Below are 23,402 nucleotides of genomic sequence, written 5' to 3' on the forward strand. Positions count from 1 at the left end.
CTCCAAAGCTACAATAATTTTGTACTTTTTCTTTGGGATTTGTACATACATCTTTTATGTATATTTTGGTTTAAATAGTGTTGATAAGCATTTACAAATTCTAGTGGAACCAGTTTTTGTTATCATTCTATTTGTAGTGTAGTTAGGGTTCTATATAATATAAAGTATGAAATTTTATGGTTCAAACACTTCCAAAGAGAATAAATAAAAGGCTTTTATCCCAAAATGATACTTTTGTAAAAAACTTTTAAAAAATGCCACATTATTAAATTCTATTTAAAAATGCCATAAACTAGTTTTTGCAGCGAGAATGATTGACAAGTTTGTCTTTGGAGAAAAGCTTGGATTTTTGCAGCTGAATGCACGAGCATGAACTCTTTCTCTTTCCTCTCTATATTATTACTTTTTTATTTATTTTTTTCACTTGTCCTCATTATTTTGCACAATATTTCATAAAAGAGAGAATGAAATATACCATAATTTTATAGATAAGTTAAAATTAATTTAATATTGTTGAAAATTTCTCAGAGAAAACCAAAAACACGGAGAAAAAAATGAACGCGGAAAAAGATGAATGAGAAGACAAAAAGATGTGCTTGAGTTTTTTTTCCCTTTTCCCTTCTCCTTCACGTGAAATAATTGTTTTCCCATTGCTTTTTATTCTTGGGCGTGCAAGTGAAAACACATTTTGATGCAAAGCTATAAATGTGTTTTTAAATGAATGTTGTGGCACTTATGGAAAAATGGGTAATGTGGCAGTTTCTTTTAAAAAATTACTGTTCATGGTAATTTTATTAAATAGCTCTATATTTATTGTTAAAGAATTAATAAGAAAATATAAATAAATTGTCACACCTTTTTGGCGAGAACTATGGATGAGGAGAGTGGAGGGGGAGAGAGGAGAGACTCTTCCTAGATAAAGAATATATAGAATTCTAGTTAATTAATGTTTGTGAAAATATCAGAAAATATTTTCAACAAAGAGGCAAGTGGGTGAAATCAAATTCATTGAGGTTCCATGTTGATGGAAGAGCCTATAGCTAACGTATTTACTGCTGACAAATGAGAGACAAAAATGTCACTGGTTATTTTAAATGAATCAAAAGACTCCAGAACAGAAGCGAAAGCTCCAAAGCTACAATAATTTTGTACTTTTTCTTTGGGATTTGTACATACATCTTTTATGTATATTTTGGTTTAAATAGTGTTGATAAGCATTTACAAATTCTAGTGGAACCAGTTTTTGTTATCTTTCCATTTGTAGTGTAGTTAGGGTTCTATTTAATATAAAGTATGAAATTTTATGGTTCAAACACTTCCAAAGAGAATAAATAAAAGGATTTTATCCCAAAATGATACTTTTGTAAAAAACTTTTAAAAAATGCCACATTATTAAATTCTATTTAAAAATGCCATAAACTAGTTTTTGCAGCGAGAATGATTGACAAGTTTGTCTTTGGAGAAAAGCTTGGATTTTTGCAGCTGAATGCACGAGCATGAACTCTTTCTCTTTCCTCTCTATATTATTATTTTTTTATTTATTTTTTTCACTTGTCCACATTATTTTGCACAATATTTCATAAAAGAGAGAATGAAATATACCATAATTTTATAGATAAGTTAAAATTAATTTAATATTGTAGAAAGTTTCTCAAAGAAAACCAAAAACACAGAGAAAAAATGAACGCGGAAAAAGATGAATGAGAAGACAAAAAGATGTGCTTGAGTTTTTTTTTCCCATTGCTTTTTATTCTTGGGCGTGCAAGTGAAAACACATTTTGATGCAAAGCTATAAATGTGTTTTTAAATGAATGTTGTGGCACTCATGAAAAAATGGGTAATGTGGCAGTTTCTTTTAAAAAATTACTGTTCATGGTAATTTTATTAAATAGCTCTATATTTATTGTTAAAGAATTAATAAGAAAATATAAATAAATTGTCACACCTTTTTGGCGAGAACTATGAATGAGGAGAGTGGAGGGGGAGAGTGGAGAGACTCTTCCTAGATAAAGAATATATAGAACTCTAGTTAATTAATGTTTGTGAAAATATCAGAAAATATTTTCAACAAAGAGGCAAGTGGGTGAAATCAAATTCATTGAGGTTCCATGTTGATGGAAGAGCCTATAGCTAACGTATTTACTGCTGACAAATGAGAGACAAAAATGTCACTGGTTGTTTTAAAAGAATCAAAAGACTCCACAATAGAAGCGAAAGCTCCAAAGCTACAATAATTTTGTATTTTTTCTTTGGGACTTGTACATACATCTTTTATGTATAGTTTGGTTTAAATAGTGTTGATAAGCATTTACAAATTCTAGTGGAACCAGTTTTTGTTATCTTTCCATTTGTAGTGTAGTTAGGGTTCTATATAATATAAAGTATGAAATTTTATGGTTCAAACATTTCCAAAGAGAATAAATAAAAGGATTTTATCCCAAAATGATACTTTTGTAAAAAACTTTTAAAAAATGCCACATTATTAAATTCTATTTAAAAATGCCATAAACTAGTTTTTGCAGCGAGAATGATTGACGAGTTTGTCTTTGGAGAAAAGCTTGGATTTTTGCAGCTGAATGCACGAGCATGAACTCTTTTTTCTCTTTCCTCTCTATATTATTACTTTTTTATTTATTTTTTTCACTTGTCCTCATTATTTTGCACAATATTTCATAAAAGAGAGAATGAAATATACCATAATTTTATAGATAAGTTAAAATTAATTTAATATTGTAGAAAGTTTCTCAGAGAAAACCAAAAACACGGAGAAAAAAATGAACGCGGAAAAAGATGAATGAGAAGACAAAAAGATGTGCTTGAGTTTTTTTTTTCCCTTTTCCCTTCTCCTTCACGTGAAATAATTGTTTTCCCATTGCTTTTTATTCTTGGGCGTGCAAGTGAAAACACATTTTGATGCAAAGCTATAAATGTGTTTTTAAATGAATGTTGTGGCACTCATGGAAAAATGGGTAATGTGGCAGTTTCTTTTAAAAAATTACTGTTCATGGTAATTTTATTAAATCGCTCTATATTTATTGTTAAAGAATTAATAAGAAAATATAAATAAATTGTCACACCTTTTTGGCGAGAACTATGGATGAGGAGAGTGGAGGGGGAGAGAGGAGAGACTCTTCCTAGATAAAGAATATATAGAATTCTAGTTAATTAATGTTTGTGAAAATATCAGAAAATATTTTCAACAAAGAGGCAAGTGGGTGAAATCAAATTCATTGAGATTCCATGTTGATGGAAGAGCCTATAGCTAACGTATTTACTGCTGACAAATGAGAGACAAAAATGTCACTGGTTATTTTAAATGAATCAAAAGACTCCACAACAGAAGCGAAAGCTCCAAAGCTACAATAATTTTGTACTTTTTCTTTGGGATTTGTACATACATCTTTTATGTATATTTTGGTTTAAATAGTGTTGATAAGCATTTACAAATTCTAGTGGAACCAGTTTTTGTTATCATTCTATTTGTAGTGTAGTTAGGGTTCTATATAATATAAAGTATGAAATTTTATGGTTCAAACACTTCCAAAGAGAATAAATAAAAGGCTTTTATCCCAAAATGATACTTTTGTAAAAAACTTTTAAAAAATGCCACATTATTAAATTCTATTTAAAAATGCCATAAACTAGTTTTTGCAGCGAGAATGATTGACAAGTTTGTCTTTGGAGAAAAGCTTGGATTTTTGCAGCTGAATGCACGAGCATGAACTCTTTCTCTTTCCTCTCTATATTATTACTTTTTTATTTATTTTTTTCACTTGTCCTCATTATTTTGCACAATATTTCATAAAAGAGAGAATGAAATATACCATAATTTTATAGATAAGTTAAAATTAATTTAATATTGTAGAAAGTTTCTCAGAGAAAACCAAAAACACGGAGAAAAAAATGAACGCGGAAAAAGATGAATGAGAAGACAAAAAGATGTGCTTGAGTTTTTTTTTCCCTTTTCCGTTCTCCATCACGTGAAATAATTGTTTTCCCATTGCTTTTTATTCTTGGGCGTGCAAGTGAAAACACATTTTGATGCAAAGCTATAAATGTGTTTTTAAATGAATGTTGTGGCACTCATGGAAAAATGGGTAATGTGGCAGTTTCTTTTAAAAAATTACTGTTCATGGTAATTTTATTAAATAGCTCTATATTTATTGTTAATGAATTAATAAGGAAATATAAATAAATTGTCACACCTTTTTGGCGAGAACTATGGATGAGGAGAGTGGAGGGGGAGAGAGGAGAGACTCTTCCTAGATAAAGAATATATAGAACTCTAGTTAATTAATGTTTGTGAAAATATCAGAAAATATTTTCAATAAAGAGGCAAGTGGGTGAAATCAAATTCATTGAGGTTCCATGTTTATGGAAGAGCCTATAGCTAACGTATTTACTGCTGACAAATGAGAGACAAAAATGTCACTGGTTGTTTTAAAAGAATCAAAAGACTCCACAATAGAAGCGAAAGCTCCAAAGCTACAATAATTTTGTATTTTTTCTTTGGGACTTGTACATACATCTTTTATGTATAGTTTTGTTTAAATAGTGTTGATAAGCATTTACAAATTCTAGTGGAACCAGTTTTTGTTATCTTTCCATTTGTAGTGTAGTTAGGGTTCTATATAATATAAAGTATGAAATTTTATGGTTCAAACATTTCCAAAGAGAATAAATAAAAGGATTTTATCCCAAAATGATACTTTTGTAAAAAAACTTTTAAAAAATGCCACATTATTAAATTCTATTTAAAAATGCCATAAACTAGTTTTTGCAGCGAGAATGATTGACGAGTTTGTCTTTGGAGAAAAGCTTGGATTTTTGCAGCTGAATGCACGAGCATGAACTCTTTTTTCTAGCGCTGGGCAAACGGTGAAATCCGAATAAACCGACCCGAGAGAACAGAATGTTTCGGTTATCGGCACCAAATAATTAGAGAAGGACAAACCGATCGGCCAAATTAATTAGAGAATTCGGATGTCGGTTCGGGTCGGTTCGGTAATTGGACCCGATCGGTTTACCTAGACCGAGATTATGCAGCCATACATAAGGCTAATAAGTCACTTAACCCTAATTGTGTTCTCATTTCTTCTTTAGATCCGCCGTTTGCGAAACAAAACAAGATTTTTCTCTTCTTGCGAAGCCGAAGTAGCTTACGAATTTCTGAAAGTAAGCTCTTCGTCTTTGTTCTTTCTCTTTAATCAACACCTCGTTTTTCTTTGCTCTACCATTCATTCCTTTGGATAATCTTTGATTTCGAATTCTAAACCCTAACCCTAAAATTTCCCAAATCGAAATCGATTTGGGGAATTTTAGGGTTAGGGTTTAGACTTTAAAAGCAGAGGTTGTCCAATGTTGTTATGGGGTTATTGTATCTGTTTATCGATTGTAACATATTACTTATTTCAGTTTTAAAACTTCCAAATCAGTTTCGTATATTTGAGTTTTTTCTTGTTCTATAATTTGTGTTGTGTTCTATTGTGTTGTGTTGTGTTGTGTTCTATTGTGTTGTGTTGTGTTGTGTTCTATTCGGTTGTGTTATTTTGTGTCCAAATGAGTTTCGTATATTTGAGTTTTGTCTTGTGTTATATAACTATTGTGTTGTGTTGTGTTGTGTTGTGTTGTGTTCTATTGTGTTGTGTTGTGTTGTGTTGTGTTGTGTTCTATTATGTTGTGCCAGCTTTTGTTCTATTCGGTTGTGTTCTGTTTGAGTTTTGTCTTGTGTTCTATAACTATTGTTCTATTCGGTTGTGTTCTGTTTGAGTTTTGTCTTGTGTTCTATAACTATTGTGTTGTGTTGTGTTCTGTTCAGGTTTTTAAACTTTCAAATAAGTCTGTATATGTGAGTTTTGTCTTTTCTTTATGGTCCTTGTGTTCTATTGTGTTGTGTATGTATATCGGTTGCAACATATTAGGATTAGAGCTTGGTTCTAAACGCTGATTGTTATATATGTGTACTTTTGTTAATCTGAATTTTGTGTTTTTGTTTTGTAGATGAATGAAGAGTACAATGAGATGGAGCCGCCACTTCAACCTGAAAATACTGAAGAGGTTCTAACAGGGAACACTCGTAAACAACCTACTGCTGCTTCTGCTAAACCACCAAGACCACGAAAGAAGAAGTATGCTAAAAGAGCGCTGATATGGCAACATTTTCTGGAAAATGATGATGTTTCTGGTAAGAGCTTTTGTAAGTATTGCGCTGCAGAGATTGGTTGTGATTCAAAAACAGCTGGAACTAGTCCGATGATAGGCCACTTAGCTAGATGTAAGCAGTACAAGGATTTTGATGAGAAAGAAAAACAGAAGGTGCTAAGTGGTGACAGTAATGGGAATCTGAAGGTTATCAAGTTTGATCCGTTGATGTTTAGGAGAGCAGTTAATGAAATGGTTATTGTCAATGAATTGCCATTTTCATTTGTCGAATCTGAGGGTTGGAAACGTTTCTGTTTCAACGTCTTACCTCTCTACAAGACAATCTCGAGAAGGACTTGTACAAGAGACATTGTTGCACTCTATCTGGAAGAGAAAGCAGCCTTGAAGAATCTGTTTACTGTTGCGAAACAAAGGGTTTCTCTGACTACAGACATATGGACTTCTCCTACAACCTCTTGCAACTATATGGTGATCACAGCACACTGGATTAATGCTCAATGGGAAATGTAGAAAAGAATCCTCAGTTTTAAGGTTGTGACGGATCATAAAGGAGATACCATTGCAGGACAGTTGATGGATTGCATTGAAGAATGGGGGATTGACAAGGTTTTTACAGTTACTGTTGATAACGCAAAGAACAATGACAAGGCGCTGGAAATTTTCACAGATACATTAAGGCTGAGAGGAGGAGAAGCTCTAGTAAGAGATGGTGAGTTTCTACACATGCGCTGTTGTGCACACATACTAAATCTGATCGTTGGGGATGGTTTGAAGAAGGCAAATTCTAGTATAGTTGCCATAAGGAATGCAGTCAAGTATGTTAGATCATCCTTCAGTAGGCTTAGATCTTTTGCAATGAGGTGTGAAACAGGAAAGATATGTAGAGGCAGCTTGCCATTAGATGTTGTCACACGCTGGAATTCAACTTATCTGATGCTAACTGCTGCTATCAAGCTGAGGGTAGCGTTTGAGAAAATGGCGAGTGAAGACAAGTTGTATTGTGACTACTTCGAGGAAGTAGAAGAGAAGTCGAAAGCAAAAAGGATTGGACCACCAACATCAGCTGATTGGGAGGAAGCTTCAAGATTGGTAAAATTTCTGAAAGTGTTCTACAAGGCTACTTTGACATTCTCAGCTTCAAAGACTGTAACTTCTACATTGTGTTACAGTGAAATTGTTGACATTGAGAGGAATCTAACCGCTAAGTCTTCTAGTCCTGATATGGAGATCCGAAAGCAAGGTTATGTAATGAGGCACAAGTTTGAGAAGTACTGGGACGGATTGCATAACATGAATCCTCTAGTGATTATAGCCAGTGCCTTTGATCCTCGCAACAAAATGGAGTTTGCTGGACTCTGCTTCAAACAGCTCTATGGCAAGGACACAGTAGAGAGTAAGCAACTTGAGTCTTCAGTTTCAAGTGCAATGAAGCAGTTGTATGAAGATTATAGTCTTAGGCTGAGTGAACCAGTAGTCGATGCAGATCCTCCAGATTTTGAGCCTACGGTCATGTGTGACATTTCGGATGATGATGATTGTGAGCTGATGGAGTCACTTTACAGTCAGTTGGTTGGTTGTAAGAGAAGTGAACCCGGCTGCAATGAGTTAAAGGCCTATTTGACAGAAAAAACTGAGGTAAGAGTTGAAAACAGTTTGGGGTTACCTTTTGATGTTCTCAGTTGGTGGAGGTGCAATAGTTCTAAGTTTCCAATCTTGTCAGAACTTGCTAGAGATGTTCTAGCAATTCAAGTCTCATCAGTGGCTTATGAGTCAGCTTTTAGTACAAGTGGCCGAGTGTTAGACTCTTATAGGAGTTCCTTAACTCCTTACATGGTTGAGGTTTTGATATGTGCACAGCAATGGCTAAAGTGTTCATATAAGTCAGAAGCACAAGTATCAAACTTGGTGCAAATGTTGGAAGAGGTTGAGTTTCTGGAATCTCTTGGTAAGTATCACTAAGTTTCTTTACTATGTTTTCAATTTTTCAAATCTCTTTTATAATTTCTCTTCTTTTCTTGTGTAGATTCTCGGAATTCAGTGGCAGCTCCTCCATGATTCTACAAAGTATGGTACGTAGGTGTTTAGTTTAGTGTTTGCTTACTTGTGTCTTGCATTGAAGTCTATATTCTAGTTTCTAATTATGTATTTGATTTACATTGTTAAGATTATGTTTGATTTTGTTTCTTTATTAGATTTGTTAAGTCTTTTGTTATGGTTTTCATGGTGCACAGGTAGTAGATAGAAAGCTGCTCTTTTGCCTACTTTTGGATGCGGATTGGCAGCCTTAACAAAGGACTGGATATAACTGATTTGGAAGCCGATTTTTTGAGTACTTTTTGATGCAGATTATCATGCTTCGTGTAACTTCTACAACTTTCTAATAGTTACTAACGTACATGATGTAATGCTAGCTTTAAACTTGATACAATGCTAGTTGAGCATGTTCTTTAATGGTTTGTAAAGCTTCCTAGATGAGAAGCAACCAGATTTTTAAACTTTTGTACTTGTTTTCCTTTGTTTTCTCTTTCAACAGGTTTATTTCGGGTTAAATTAACCGAAATATGAACAATTTCTGCTAATCTCGGAAGGTAATATAAATCAGGTATCCGAACCGAACAAACCGAGTACCGACCGATCCGAAACCGAAATTAATTTCGGTTCAATTCGGTGACATTATTCATAATCCGAAATTTGCTTAAACCGAATAACCCGACCCGTTTAACCCGTTTAACCCGTTTGCCCAGCGCTACTTTTTTCTCTTTCCTCTCTATATTATTACTTTTTTATTTTTTTTTTTCACTTGTCCTCATTATTTTGCACAATATTTCATAAAAGAGAGAATGAAATATACCATAATTTTATAGATAAGTTAAAATTAATTTAATATTGTAGAAAGTTTCTCAGAGAAAACCAAAAACACGGAGAAAAAAATGAACGCGGAAAAAGATGAATGAGAAGACAAAAAGATGTGCTTGAGTTTTTTTTTCCCTTTTCCCTTCTCCTTCACGTGAAATAATTGTTTTCCCATTGCTTTTTATTTTTGGGCGTGCAAGTGAAAACACATTTTGATGTAAAGCTATAAATGTGTTTTTAAATGAATGTTGTGGCACTCATGGAAAAATGGGTAATGTGGCAGTTTCTTTTAAAAAATTACTGTTCATGGTAATTTTATTAAATAGCTCTATATTTATTGTTAAAGAATTAATAAGAAAATATAAATAAATTGTCACACCTTTTTGGCGAGAACTATGGATGAGGAGAGTGGAGGGGGAGAGAGGAGAGACTCTTCCTAGATAAAGAATATATAGAATTCTAGTTAATTAATGTTTGTGAAAATATCAGAAAATATTTTCAACAAAGAGGCAAGTGGGTGAAATCAAATTCATTGAGGTTCCATGTTGATGGAAGAGCCTATAGCTAACGTATTTACTGCTGACAAATGAGAGACAAAAATGTCACTGGTTGTTTTAAAAGAATCAAAAGACTCCACAACAGAAGCGAAAGCTCCAAAGCTACAATAATTTTGTACTTTTTCTTTGGGACTTGTACATACATCTTTTATGTATATTTTGGTTTAAATAGTGTTGATAAGCATTTACAAATTCTAGTGGAACCAGTTTTTGTTATCTTTCCATTTGTAGTGTAGTTAGAGTTCTCTATAATATAAAGTATGAAATTTTATGGTAACCAGTTTTTTGTAAAAAAGTTAAATAAAATGCCACATTATTAAATTCTATTAATAATGTCATAAGCTAGCTTTTGCAGCGAGAATGATTGACGAATTTGTATTTGGAGAAAATCTTGGATTTTTGCAGCTGAATGTACGAGCATTATCTCTTTCTTTCTCTTTCCTCTCTGTATTATTACTTTTTTATTTTGTTTTCTTCAATTGTTCTCATTATTTTGCCACAATATTTCATAAAAAAGAGAATGAAATATACCACAATTTTATAGATAAGTTAAAATTAATTTAATATTATAGAAAGTTTCTACTAGAAACACAATTTATGATAGACAAATTATTTTTAAATTAGAAGAAAGAGAAGGAAAAAGGAACAATAGTTGAATAATAGTGAATTAAGTTAATTAGTGACCTAATATAATAGTGAAATACGTTTAACTTAATTTCATACATATGCTGCTATGCACATAAATTTGTTTATTTTTGCATATAAATTTTGTAATATGCACATGTTATGCCTAAATTATGTATGCAAGAATCTATTGTTACAGTCTTCGCTTTGGTTTCACTTTGGATCTTCACGTCTATGCCAATGTGTTTTTGGACCATGAGCATTTTCTTGATGTCCCAACCGGATGTTTTCTTTGGGTCAAATACATGGCGTATTTTGCTCCAAGGATGACCGGAAAGAGCTTCAACAACAGAATAACAGACCAAAATAAGAGAGACTCCTTGATCCGTTCTTCGTAACTAGTTATGTGGAACCACGCTGAACAACACATGGCGATGATGGACTTTGTGACCACAAGGAGAAGATGATTAGAACCGGCGTGAGAAAATCAATCAACACGAGAAGCAGTAACTTTTTCTGCTTTGTCGCTTTCTTTGATATCAATGTGATAACAAAAAATATTGTCATCCACAACCGTGCGGCGTCTTGAATACCATGAAGAACATACACTGTTTGCTACTTTGATCTGAGGATCCACCTTATGATGAATCTGAAGATCCTCACCATGATTAGGTGAGATGTTTAGCAGCTATGGTAACCCCCGATGTTAACGCCCACTTCCATATGGGGAAGCTCCACCAGTTTTTGTGCCGCAAGCTTGAGATGCTTGCGGCAAAAACCATCAGAAGGAAAGCATCAATTATGATCACTTTGGAAGTGATCATAATACACCTCCATGCTGATCTTGACTTTTGCATTTTGAGGAACACTTGTTGACATGGAGGAATGTTTTTAGAGGTGAGGAACGTTGTTGACTCCATCTCCTTCCTTTTTCTTCTTTCACTTGTTTTTCGATAAATGATGAATGAAACAAAGTAATGATCATTGGTTTTTATAACAAAATGTGAGATTTCATCTTTTTGCTTAAGCAATGTACTAGTAGCTAGCTATTTTATTAAGCCAAGAGTGATATCGACAAAGATATCTATGTAAATGTAGTTGATTGTTAATTCTTCAACCGTAGGCCCTTAGAAATTATAAATCGATCCTATATAAGTGTTCTATTAAGTGTTAAGTATTTTTTTTTAATGTTGAAGTGTCAAGTATCTAATAAAGCAAATCCTTAACACATTATACATAAAGAAAATTTCTTGAAAATAAATAGTTCCTCTAAAAACGTAGCATATTATAAAAGTCTTGTGTTCACATTAGAACTTGTATGCACTTAACTACTCACTCAATACAACATGTTTTTGTGAATTTCTTTAAGATGATCTATAAATTTAAAAGACAATAAAATCATTTTCTAGGGTTTAAGAAACCATCAAAATTATGATATTAATTCATTTATTTTTTTGCATGAAAATATCGTTGGGATAAGTTTGAAGAAGAAAAAGATAGCTTAAGCAATAACTGATCCTAATCCTTTTAAGTAATGGTGTGACAAGATTGGACACTATGCATCCTAACTGTCTGGATCGTCTATTCAAACTAATCAAAGCACAAGAAACTCTTGAGAAAGAAGAAGATAACACTCATGAGGCTGCATCTCTTATGATGCACGAGGTGGTGTATCGTAATGAGAAGAATGTAAAGCCGAAATAGTATGAAGATTGCTCAGACAAAGTTTGGTACTTAGAAAATGGTGATAGTAACCATATGACAGGAAATCGTACTTGGTTTTGCAAAATCGATCATATGGTTACAAGAAAAGTCTGTTTTGGTGATGATTCACACATAGATATAAAAGGGAAGGGGTCGATTCTGTTTATTACCAAAGGAGGTGAACGAAAGGTGCTTGCAGATATCTACTATATACCGGATCTTAAGAGCAATATCATAAGCTTGGGACAAGCCACTGAATCCAGCTGTGATGTCAGGATGAAAGAAGACTATCTTACTTTGCATGATCGACATGGAAACCTACTAGTAAGGGCAAGTCGTTGAAGAAACAGGTTATACAAGGTGAAATTGGAGGTTGAAAATATGAGATGTCTGCAACTTATGGCTTCAAGTGATGCAGGTCTGTGGGATGCATGATTAGGACATATTATTCTTGAAACTATAAAAACAATGGTAACAAAATATCTAGTTATTGGAATATCAAGTGTACCAAAGGAGAAGGAAACATGTGCATCTTGTTTACTTGGAAAACAAAAAAGGCAAGCATTCCCAAAAGCGACTACTTATCGAGCAACACAAGTACTGGACTCATTCATGGAGATCTCTATGGACAGACCTCGCCATCTACAGCTGCACACAAAAGGTATATTTTTGTGTTAATCGATGACCACTCTCGTTACATTTGGTCCATTCTTTTGAAAGAGAAGAGTGAAGCTTTTGAGAAATTTAAAGGGTTTAAGGCGATAGTAGAACAAGAATCTAGAGCTATGATCAAAACATTCTGAACTGACAGAGGAGGATGTCTCAAGAATTTCAAAGTTTTTGTGAGAAAAAGGCATCAATAGGCACCTAACTGCACCTTACACACCACAACATAATGGAGTTTTTGAGAGAGAGAATAGGACTCTATTAGAGATGACTCGAAGCCTTTTGAAGCACATTAGCATGACTAATTATCTGTGGGGAGAGGCAGTAAGACATGCAACCTATATTATCAATAGAGTGAGAACAAGAAGTTTGACTAATCTAACACCGTATGAAGGTTTTAAGAACGAGAAATCGAATGTGGACCATCTACGGATGTTTTGATGTGTTCCCTATGCTAAAATTGAAATGCCACATCTGAAAAAGTTTGATGATAGGTTGAAGATTTTTCTGTATCTCGGAACAGAACCTGGTTTAAAGGCGTATCGACTTCTCGATCCAATTAACCGAAAAATCATAGTTAGCAGACATGTTGTGTTTGACGAATACAAGAGTTGGAAGTGGAACAACTCTAAAGATCATTCTACAGGATCAGGAACGATTACTCTTAGTTTTGGTGAGTTTGGTAACAATGGAGTTAGTAGAGATGAAGTTACTAATGAAACAGAGGAAAACAGAGAGACTAGTGAAGGTTGTGATGTTAATGGTGAGAAAGAGACTGGTAATTAATCAAAGACCGAAGAACAGGACAGTGTAGCAGAACAAGAACAGTTGCAGCCACCGGTTTTAAGACAATCAAGAAAACATGTTAAAAGACCTAGCTATTTAAACTACTATGTGTTGTTAGCAGATATAGAAGGAGAAAATCTTCTATTATCAGCTAATCAAGAACCATGGTGTTTTAAAGAAGCAAGCAAGTTGAAAGTTTGGAGAGATGCTTGTGAAGAAGAAATCATGTCAATAACAAAGAACAAGACTTGGAGTTTGGTTGATCTACCTTTTGGGGTAAATTTGATTGATTTAAAATGGGTGTTTAAACTGAAATGCAACTTGGATAATAGCATAAAAAAATAGAAAGCATGACTTGTGGCAAAATGGTATGTACAAATACATGGAATAGTCTTTGATGAAGTCTTTGCTCTTGTATCTCGGATTGAAACAATTTGTTTCATCATTGCTTTGGCAGCTTCGAATGGATGGGAAGTACATCATATAGATGTGAAGACTGCATTTCTTCATGGAGATTTGAAAGAAGATGTTTATGTTACTCAGTCGGAGGGATTTGTGGTCAAAGATAGTGAAGAGGAGGTTTACAAGTTGCATAAGGCGCTCTATGGACTTAATTAAGCACCTCGCACTTGGAACACTAAGTTGAACAACATTCTTGGAGAGCTAAACTTTGAAAAATGCATTAAAGAGCCATCTTTGTATAAGAAACGAGACAAGGAGCATCTTCTCATTGTGGCAGTTTATGTAGACGATTTACTTGTTACAGGTTCTAGCCTGGATTTGATACTTGACTTTAAGAGAGGAATGAAAAGAAAATTCGAGATGAGTGATCTGGGAAAACTCACCTACTACCTCGGGATTGAAGTGTGTCAAGGTGAAGATGGGATTGTGCTAAGATAAGAAAGGTATACAAAGAAGATTTTAGAAGAAACTGGTATGAGTGAGTGTAACTCTGTTCTCATACCGATGGAACCCGGTCTAGAGCTTTCTAAGACATAAGATCTGAAGCGTATTGATGAACATCTTTATAGAAGAAAGATTGGCTGTCTCAGATACTTGCTCCATACTCGGCCAGACCTCTCATACTTTGTAGGGATTCTGAGTCAATATTTTCAGGAGCCTAGGGAATCGCATTGAGCTGCGCTAAAACAGATTCTACGGTATCTTCAAGGAACATCTGTTTATGGACTTCATTTCAAGCAAGGAGTTCAAACATGTTTAATAGGATACAGTGATAGCATTCATAGTGTGAATGTGGATGATGGTAGGAGCACATCTGGTCATATTTTCTTCTTCAATGAGTGTCCGATCACATGGTGTTCCCAAAAACAACAGGTGGTGGCTTTGTCTTCTTGTGAAGCAGAATTTATGGCTGCAGCTGAGGCAGCTAAGCAAGCTATTTGGCTCCAAAATTGTTTTGCTGAACTAGTTGAAAGGACTTGTGAAAAGTGGCAATAAGAGTTGACATAAATCCGCAATTGCACTCACTAAAAATCATGTCTTCCATGGCCATAGTAAACATATTCACCGGAGATACCACTTCATAAGAGTGTGTTGAGAGTGGTCAAGTTGAAGTGATACATGTTCCCGGGATTGAACAAAAGGCTGACATTTTAACTAAAGCACTCGACAAGAACAAGTTCAAGGATATGAAGAACCACATTGGAGTTCATACAATGAAGGATTTCAAGCTTAAAAGAGAGATTGTTGGGTTAAGCTTGAAGAAGAAGAAGATAGCTTAAACAATAAATTATCATAATCCTTTTAAGTAATGGTTTTTAAAAGGATTAGGATTAGCATGTGTTTTAGGAGTTATCTAAACAGATATTCCTATTAGTATTAGGACTAGTCTCTTTATATAGAGATGCCAAGGTGTGGTATACCTATGAGTTTGAGAGATTGAGATAGAGAGATTGTGAGAAGCTTAAGGTTTTGAGTTATTTTCCTTTTGCTAATAAGAGAGTTATTCTTAAAATAATCTTGTGTTCTTAATTTTTCTTGCTAAAACTAGAAATATAACCAAAAAAACATGCAGCTAATAAAACAAAGTATTGAAAGTTAGTATGAAGAAAATAATTATGTTTTGCATTGAGAATCAATTTACAGTGCAATATATCTTGATAGAATGTGATAATAGAGTTGATGTCATAAACAAACAAGAATAATACAAGATGATGAGAGAAACAGTAATGAAAAGTGTTTAAAATTTGTTTACTAAACTTCAAATATTATTTTAAAATTTTTTTACTAAACAGTAATGAAAAGTATCATATGACTTAAGTAAAACCTTTTAAATTATGAACGATTATATTTATACTGAAGATTAGCATTGATAAACTTTGAAAATTAAAATCTTACGAAGCTAGTGTGGGATACATACTACTATAGTCTAATTAATGTATCAAATAATAACTATTCAATCAAAAAAAATCTTATATGATTTTTCAAATAATCTATACTAATAAAAAGTAGAAGCTATAAGCTCCTAAACCTGTCCACCTAGGATTTAAAACATCCAATAGGGATTCGACATATCACTTATTAACGTTTTATACAATTTCTAGAATTTTCTATATTAAGAATTATTTTAAACAACCTATCATGATTTGACATGTCATTCATTAACATTTTTTAAATTTACAGAATTTTTTAGAAAAAGGAAAATTTTAAGTTTATGGAAATCAAAGAACTATGCACAATATCCCACATCGGCTATAAATGTTTTAGACAGTGGTTCAGAACCAGTATAAATAAGATTAATATGCTTCCAACATTGAATGAGCAGGAAAGCTTGATTTATCAGGCGTCCAAGTTTAAAAGTTTTATTTGGTTTAATCTGGTTTTTTATTTGATCAAATTAAAACTTTAAAAAGTTTCAAAAAAATATTATAATATTTAAAATTTTTAAAAGTTTAAATATTATAATTATTGAAACTTTTAAAAGTTCTTAGCTTTTAAAAAGTTTTAAATATTAGAAATTTTAAATTTAAAAAGTTTAAAATATTATAAATATTGAAAATTTTTAAAAGGTTCAAATTTTGTATTTTGAAACCTTTTAAAAGTTTAAAATATTATAAATATTGATGTAAAACATAAACTATCTTATTTATCTACATTTGTGCTTTTTATTTCTTATGAGCTGTAAAACATATTTTTGTGTATGATTTTATAGATTAGTTGATATTCTTTCATTAATTTTTTACTTTTGGGTCTAAGGAAGAAGGATTGACATCGCAAGACCTTAATTTGATGTTTGAGTCAAATTTTGAGGTTTAAAGAAGAAAGATGGACGACAAACACACATGTTTTATACATAGGCATGACCAGCGTTACGGTTGTCACAGTTAATGTTTATTAACCATCGGTTATGGTTAGAAATTTTTGTAACCTTAACCAGAACCGTTTAACAAACAGTTAAACGGTTAATCGGTTAAATGGTTAAACGGTTAAACGGTTACGTTTAAATACGGTTACGGTTCAAGTGGTTACTGTTATATATGGTTACGGTTATTTGATAATATGATATAGTTGATATTATTTGATGATATAATATAATTGATATTATATATTTATAATTAATATGTTCTTATAGTTTACACATATTTCTATATATCATATGATTCATATTAAATAAATAATTATTAGTATATTTTATTATGTTTTTGAAATATTATAAACCAAGTAAGGATTTTGGTTTGAGAAGTTTCTAAACGCATAGATCTAAAACCAAATAAGTATATGGATAAAATTGTTAATAATTGGGTGCATGTGTTGACTATGCTGGTGTTCATGAATTTCATAAATTTTATGAGAAAAGAAATGATTTTGTTCTTGGAGTTTGATGGGTTAACAAGTTGTGTGGTAGTCTAAAAAAATGTTTTTCAGTAGAAAAATGTGAAGAAGTTGACGAGAAGAAGAAGAAAAAGAATATAACGAAGAACCAAACGGTAAAAGTTACGATGACAATTAACACAAAATTTGACAATGAAAATGACAAGAAATAATATGAATAATAAGAAAACATTGAATAAAAACACGAAAACATAGGTGATAGCGATCAATTAAATATGAAAACGAGTTAAATTCATGATTATAAAATTGTTTCGTTTTTCTGGTAGTCAAAGAATTGATTTAGGATATGTGAGGTCATCAGTTTGATTTGCCTCGCCTGGACGTCCAGTTAAATTCATGATTTTTTTATCAGATTTGATTTTATAACACAACTGATTTTTATATTTTAAAAATTTGTGTATCTGAAATTTATTTTTTCCTTAGTACTAATTTTCATTTTTTTATGAGATAATATTTTATTACCGTAATCAATCATACATAATTTTTTCAAAATATATCAAATAAACCCATGCGTAGCGTGGGTTCAAAATCTAATCTGACTAAATAGGTGCAGTGATTTGATTGAATAGAATTTTTTGATCGCTAAAACGTTGGGATTCATCTTCAATTCACATATAGGAGAATTTCTGTGATTTATAATGTACTTTCTTTTACAGTAACAAACAATATTTTTCCAACATTTTATTATCTTAATTCTTGAGAGTTAACATATTTTAGCATAGGATACAATACAATTGTATTTATTTCCTTAATGTTTTCAACAAACAATTTTAATCAAACAGTTATATTTCCAAAAAAGAAAATACAATCCAACAGGTTTTTTGATAAGTCGGTTTATGTAATTTAAATCCCACGGTTATTAGTGGTAGTTTTATTAGTGCTTCCTCCAGTGTGCATCTCCTCGCTGCTTGACGATGACGGGTCAAGCCCGTACTCGCTTGTGGCACCGTATTCGCTACTTGCCCCGTAATCACGACTGCCCAATGTCACTTTCCGAAACTTCTTCATCTCGGCACCATATGTGCCCGTCTCATAGTCTGAGCTGCCTTCACCTCCGCTTGAACTCTGTCTCGGTTTCACAACCTCGTCTAAGTCATCCAGCGAGGCATCGCCCTCCAACGTCCGAACAATCTAGTAAAAAGTTACGGAAATAAGCGATGAATATATAAACTCCGTAAGAAATGTCCAAAATCTCGTGAATTGGACGAGGACGAGCGATCAATAATGCCATGTGTCACGCTTATTTATTTACCTGGCTCATCTTTGGGCGGCGACGACCAGAATGTCTTACGGCTGCAGCAGCACAAGCCACCATGCGTGCCATCTCGTAAGGCTCGTATTGGTTCTCAAGGAATGGGTCTACCAATTCACCATATTCTCCGTCACGTGCTGCGTTCATGCATAATGGTCTCGCCTGCCAATAACCGCACGTTCATCAAAACATGAAAATTGTTTTCTTTTCTTTGGATATTGAGTATAACGATGAATGTATATATTGATACATTTACTTACCCAATCGACCAAACTATCTTCCATCTCACCACTTAGATCAACCGGTCTACGCCCGGTTACGAGCTCAAGAAGCATAACTCCGAAAGAGAAAACATCTGATTTCTCTGTTAGTTTCCCACTCGATGCGTATTCAGGAGCTAAGTATCCGAATGTTCCCATGACCCTAGTCGACACATGTGTGTTGTTGTCTTGAGAAAGCTTAGCCAAACCAAAATCTGCAACCTGGAATTAGCTTAAAGAATGTCAATCGAGAAATTTTGTAATTACATGTAAAGATTCGAAACAGAATTTAGGTATAGTTAAAGCATACCTTGGCTTCCATGTTAAGGTCAAGAAGAATGTTTGAAGCTTTAATGTCTCTATGAATGATTTTAGGATGACCTAACCACAATTATCAGGCCCAAACATGTAAGTATATTAACTATATCTCTTTGAATGTAGATTTAAAGTGAAAAGATGAAAAGATATTAATGACTCACAATCTTCATGAAGATAAGCAAGACCTTTTGCTGATCCTAAGGCAATCTTGAGTCTCGTTGGCCAATCCATCACAGTCCCACTTTTCCCTATATAATTCAATTGATTTAGTGAAAAATTGTGTTAGTTTTTAACTTTTTATATAGGTTATATATAATCATTACCAAGAACACAAGAAAAGTCATTATTACTAATTAATTACCATGAAGGTGGAACTCAAGTGTGTCATTAGGGAGAAACTCATAGACCAACAGCCTCTGTCCTCCAGCATTACTGCAATATCCAACAAGAGACACAAGATGTCTATGATGAACGCGGCTAATGATCTCAACCTCTGCCTGGAATTCTCTATCGCCTTGCCCGCTTCCAGCTTTAAGGCACTTCACCGCGATCTCCTTACCGTTTGGCAAGATTCCTTTGTGAACATAACCGAACCCGCCTTGTCCCAACAAACGGTCTTTTGAGAAACCTTGAGTTGCGGCAGCGAGCTCCTCGTAAGTGAATGTGCTTTGGTTGAATCCCAAAGCCACTGAAGGGTGAGGCGGTGGTAGAGATGGAGCGTATGGACCTGATGAGAAATTTGAGCCCATCTCGCCGCTCTGAATAACATTTACGCCTCCTGACATTGGTGCTGGTGGTGACGGCATTGGCTGCCAGTTTCCTGAAGGTGGTGGTGGCGGCGGTGAATTCACCCAATTTGTTCCCATTGATCCCGGAGGTGGAGGCAGATTCACAATGTGATCATTTTGGTTGTAGTGTTGTTGTTGTTGTGTAGCAACATCTTGGTTGTAATGTTGTTGTTGTGTAGCAACACTATTAAAATATTGATCATTCCCGGCTACAATCCCAACCAAAAAAAAAAGAAGAAGACGTAAGACAAAGACTTAGATACTAATTAAGGTAAAAGAACTAGATGAAACTTAAGCTTAATAAATGGTATGGGTTTTAGTTAGGGTTCATGGTTTTGTACATATGTAATCAAATGAGAGCAGAGGAATGTGATTTATCTAATATCTTGGATAGCAAGAAACAAAATTCATGTTTTTTCTTGGCAAATAAGAAACTAACGGGGTTTGAATAGGGTTCATGGGTTTTATATATACGTACTTTTGCCAGCGGCGTAAGCATTGCTTCCGTAATACGGCATCTGATCAAGCTTTGATTTCTTCTTCTTCTTCCGAAGACAACAGACACATAGCAAGATCATGACAAGGAACAAAAATCCAGCTGCAGCCACAAGTCCTATAACAGCACCAATGTTCAGACCATCGTTACTTGACGAATTCGAGCCACCCTCTCTTGAAGGTGGAGCCAGCGATTTTGGTGCCGAGGGGGAGCTACGGTCGGAAGTCTTAGACGGTGGTGGAGGAGTATGGGAAGGGTTCTTGTTTCCTCCATCACCGCTGCTCCCATCGTTTCCTTTGTTGTCACTTTGCTGCGGCGGGGACGGTGAAGAAGGAGGAGGTGGAGATTGTGATTGTGAGGAGGAGTCAGACGGCGGTGGTGGAGGCGAAGAGGAAGAACCATCAGATGAATTTTCCGGTGAAGGAGGAGGTGGTGATTCTTGTTGTTGTTGAGGTGGAGAAGCTAGGTCAGGTGAAGATGGAGGAGGAGGAGATGTTGTTTGTTGATTGTCGGAAGGAGGAGGAGCTGCTGTTTGTTGATCGTTGGAAGAGGGAGTAGGAGGAGGAGGAGCCGGCGGTGAGTTCTCCGGGGATTGCCCCTCCGCCATAATCGCTCTCTCTTTCTCTCTCTCTCCGGTGGTTTCAATGTGTATCTATTGTGAGATGAAACAAGGAACACCCAACTCTGTTCCTGTTCTCCTAGGAACAAGGAAGCTTTTTTTTTCCTTTTCCAAATTCTATTTTTAAGAAAGTTTTCGAATGTTTTTTTTGTTATTTCTATATTTGGGAATTATACAGAAAGGCAAAAGAAAAATATTCACAACGGACAATTTTCAGTTACAGCCTAGAATTCATGTTTGTAAAATGTAAAATGTTTTTGAAAATGCTCTCGTTGAGAGTTGAACTCAAGACCTCCCGCTTACTAAACGGGTGCTCTAACCAACTGAGCTACGAGAGCTTTTTGTTCGAATTCTGTTCTTCGACGATAATCAAGCTTTTCTTTTTGACAACAATTGGGTTGAAACTTAGTCGAGTGACTGTCTGAGTGAGCTTCTAAACATTAATAGAAAAATAAGTTTGGCTCACAATCAGAACTATAGTACGGTTGATTACAAGACTAGAATTCATGATTTTTTTTTTCTTTTTCTTTAATGAGATATTCAAGACTAGAATGCCAAATCTATTATAAGATTTACAGTGTTGCAAAACATAAACCATGCATCGTGGTCTCATGTATTAGGGCTAAAGCTTCATTGTGGTCTGTGGATCTGGTGCATGTAACAAGTGCATATCATGAAGTTATCCATTAAAGCGCGCGCGATCATTAAATTCACAATATTTTGTAAACAGATTCGAAAATTGGTCATCATTTGTAATAGAATATGATCATATTAATATCTCTTCTTAAAACAAATATTAAGAATCTAAGATAAGAATATTTTAACTTTCCAAATAATCTCCTCGCCATAAAAGATTATTCTGTGCATTTTTATTTTATGGAAACAATTTTTCGTATAAATAAAATGAAACTTCAGACAGCATTCATTTCGATACATGCCATTGCCAAATAAAAGAAGCTTCTTTTCCTTATTTGATAAACAACAACAACAACAACAACAACAACAACAACAACAAAAACCTAGTGGTTCTATTCTTTATTTTGTTCTTATCAGCTCAGGTTTAGGTTTTCATACCAGCTCACATCGACCTCCTCGCTTAGAAAATCAAAATAATAAGAAAAGAATGGTTTAACGTCATGTTTCATATATATATATATGCTCATGTAACAAACAACCAGTCAACCACTTAAAGAAAAACTATGCTTGAATTCATTTGATTTATCACTCATCTACCACTTATATATGTTCATGTTCGTGTGATGAATAGATATTTCTTTTAGTTAATTTGGGTCACATCTTATAAAAGCTAACCATAGATTGTATCTCGAAAAATCTTTTTAATATATGGATGAATTTGTATGAAAGCCACGTTACGTCTAAAGAATGAGGCCACTGATCATTTTTCGTAGTTTCTGTTTCTCATAAAAAAAAAATACATTTTTTTGTTGATCATATATAGTGATGGTTTCTTTACATGTGATTCAAGTTAGATATACTATTTAATGAACGAAGAAAAGTGAAGAACACATGCAAATGTCCAACAGAAGCAAGTCGAAATAAATTCTCATTTAGCTTTCACTGATTTATCATTGCTGGAAAATTTTGTTTATGCTAGTTTTACTATGATCTCGTCGTTATAAAACCCCACTTGAATTGTTGCCTTGTTGAGTGAATGGACGTTGTTTAGACATGTCTATAATTATGAATCTAAAATAACTAGTGTGTATATATAAATATATAAAAAAATCATTATTTATTTTGCCTCTCCTTCTATTTGTTGACGAGGGACTACAGTCCCGATCTAAATTTCAGTATTTCCCACTTACAGTGCCTCCGGCTTGGTACATACTTTCGTTATTAATCGTTGTATTCTTGTGATATTGTTATATGTCGTTTGCAATTAGCAGCGTTAAAAGTATATGTTCTAGATTTGATCGATTATATCATTGCTAAATTTTGGATTAGATTCTCTGGAAAAGATCTGATAGTGATAGTCAGTATGAGTATATTTGTATATGTTAAAAATTACAACTGTTTAATTCTTTTGTAGGTTTACTTTTCTATTTACCGTATATTCATAACTTCAACTATTCAATAAGTAAACTTGAAATGTACCCGTGCAATTAACTAGTATAAATATATATCTTTGAAAAAAAAACTACATGTGGAAATAACCAAGAGAAAAAGAAGAAGACTTCGGGAGAGAAGAAGACGATGGTGAAAAAGACAAATCCAAGAACCAACACAAGAAAAAACCTTTACCAGAAAGAAAGAAAAAAACACTAGAAAAAATGAAGAAAAGAGTGAGTACGATGAAAATGATGACGTATTTAGCCACGGAAAAGAGAAAAGTATGGAAGAGCAAACGATCCATTCACAAGCGAAAGATGCACTGTCGTGTATTGTTCTCTCCTATGCCATGTTCTCTTTCGTTTTTTCTCATGTGAAGCTTCTTCCATTCCCTC

General features: G+C 33.8%; 3 protein-coding genes and 1 non-coding gene across 4 annotated transcripts; 1 reads left to right on the forward strand and 3 right to left on the reverse strand.

Moving 5' to 3' along the window:
* Nucleotides 1–7,410: 7,410 nt before the first annotated feature.
* On the forward strand, nt 7,411–8,217 carry LOC147924716 (zinc finger BED domain-containing protein RICESLEEPER 2-like). The gene is made up of 2 exons (XM_087496912.1): nt 7,411–8,107; nt 8,186–8,217. Exons 1-2 carry the CDS (start codon nt 7,411–7,413, stop codon nt 8,215–8,217), a joined length of 729 nt encoding a protein of 242 aa, XP_087353038.1.
* Nucleotides 8,218–9,388: 1,171 nt separating this feature from the next.
* LOC104759860 (mechanosensitive ion channel-like protein) lies at nt 9,389–11,116 on the reverse strand. The gene is given in 5 exon segments (XM_087496913.1): nt 9,389–9,451; nt 10,394–10,540; nt 10,543–10,646; nt 10,649–10,811; nt 10,895–11,116. Coding segments are annotated over 5 exon segments (699 nt in total).
* A 6,756-nt stretch (nt 11,117–17,872) lies between these two features.
* On the reverse strand, nt 17,873–21,055 carry PERK7 (Protein kinase superfamily protein). The gene is made up of 7 exons (XM_087496323.1): nt 20,301–21,055; nt 19,396–20,031; nt 19,196–19,282; nt 19,027–19,097; nt 18,717–18,938; nt 18,457–18,618; nt 17,873–18,335 (listed from the first exon to the last, which is right to left on the reverse strand). Exons 1-7 carry the CDS (start codon nt 20,923–20,925, stop codon nt 18,048–18,050), a joined length of 2,091 nt encoding a protein of 696 aa, XP_087352449.1. The 5' UTR covers nt 20,926–21,055; the 3' UTR covers nt 17,873–18,047.
* A 146-nt stretch (nt 21,056–21,201) lies between these two features.
* On the reverse strand, nt 21,202–21,275 carry TRNAT-AGU (transfer RNA threonine (anticodon AGU)). Its single transcript has one exon. It is a non-coding gene; the product is annotated as a tRNA-Thr (tRNA).
* Nucleotides 21,276–23,402: the final 2,127 nt, after the last annotated feature.

Source organism: Camelina sativa, chromosome 17 (assembly GCF_030686135.1).
Source record: "Camelina sativa cultivar CO46 ecotype springtype chromosome 17, ASM3068613v1".
Lineage (NCBI taxonomy): Eukaryota > Viridiplantae > Streptophyta > Magnoliopsida > Brassicales > Brassicaceae > Camelina > Camelina sativa.

Excerpts from the sequence above, each read along its gene's own strand:
- LOC147924716 (XM_087496912.1), top strand. The coding sequence starts at position 7,411 with ATGAGGCACAAGTTTGAGAAGTACTGGGACGGATTGCATAACATGAAT. Across the intron at positions 8,108-8,185 it reads TGAGTTTCTGGAATCTCTTG|ATTCTCGGAATTCAGTGGCA; the intron begins GTAAGTATCACT and ends TTTCTTGTGTAG.
- PERK7 (XM_087496323.1), bottom strand. The coding sequence starts at position 20,925 with ATGGCGGAGGGGCAATCCCCGGAGAACTCACCGCCGGCTCCTCCTCCT. Across the intron at positions 19,098-19,195 it reads TGCTTATCTTCATGAAGATT|GTCATCCTAAAATCATTCAT; the intron begins GTGAGTCATTAA and ends AATTGTGGTTAG. Across the intron at positions 18,939-19,026 it reads ACCTTAACATGGAAGCCAAG|GTTGCAGATTTTGGTTTGGC; the intron begins GTATGCTTTAAC and ends AGCTAATTCCAG.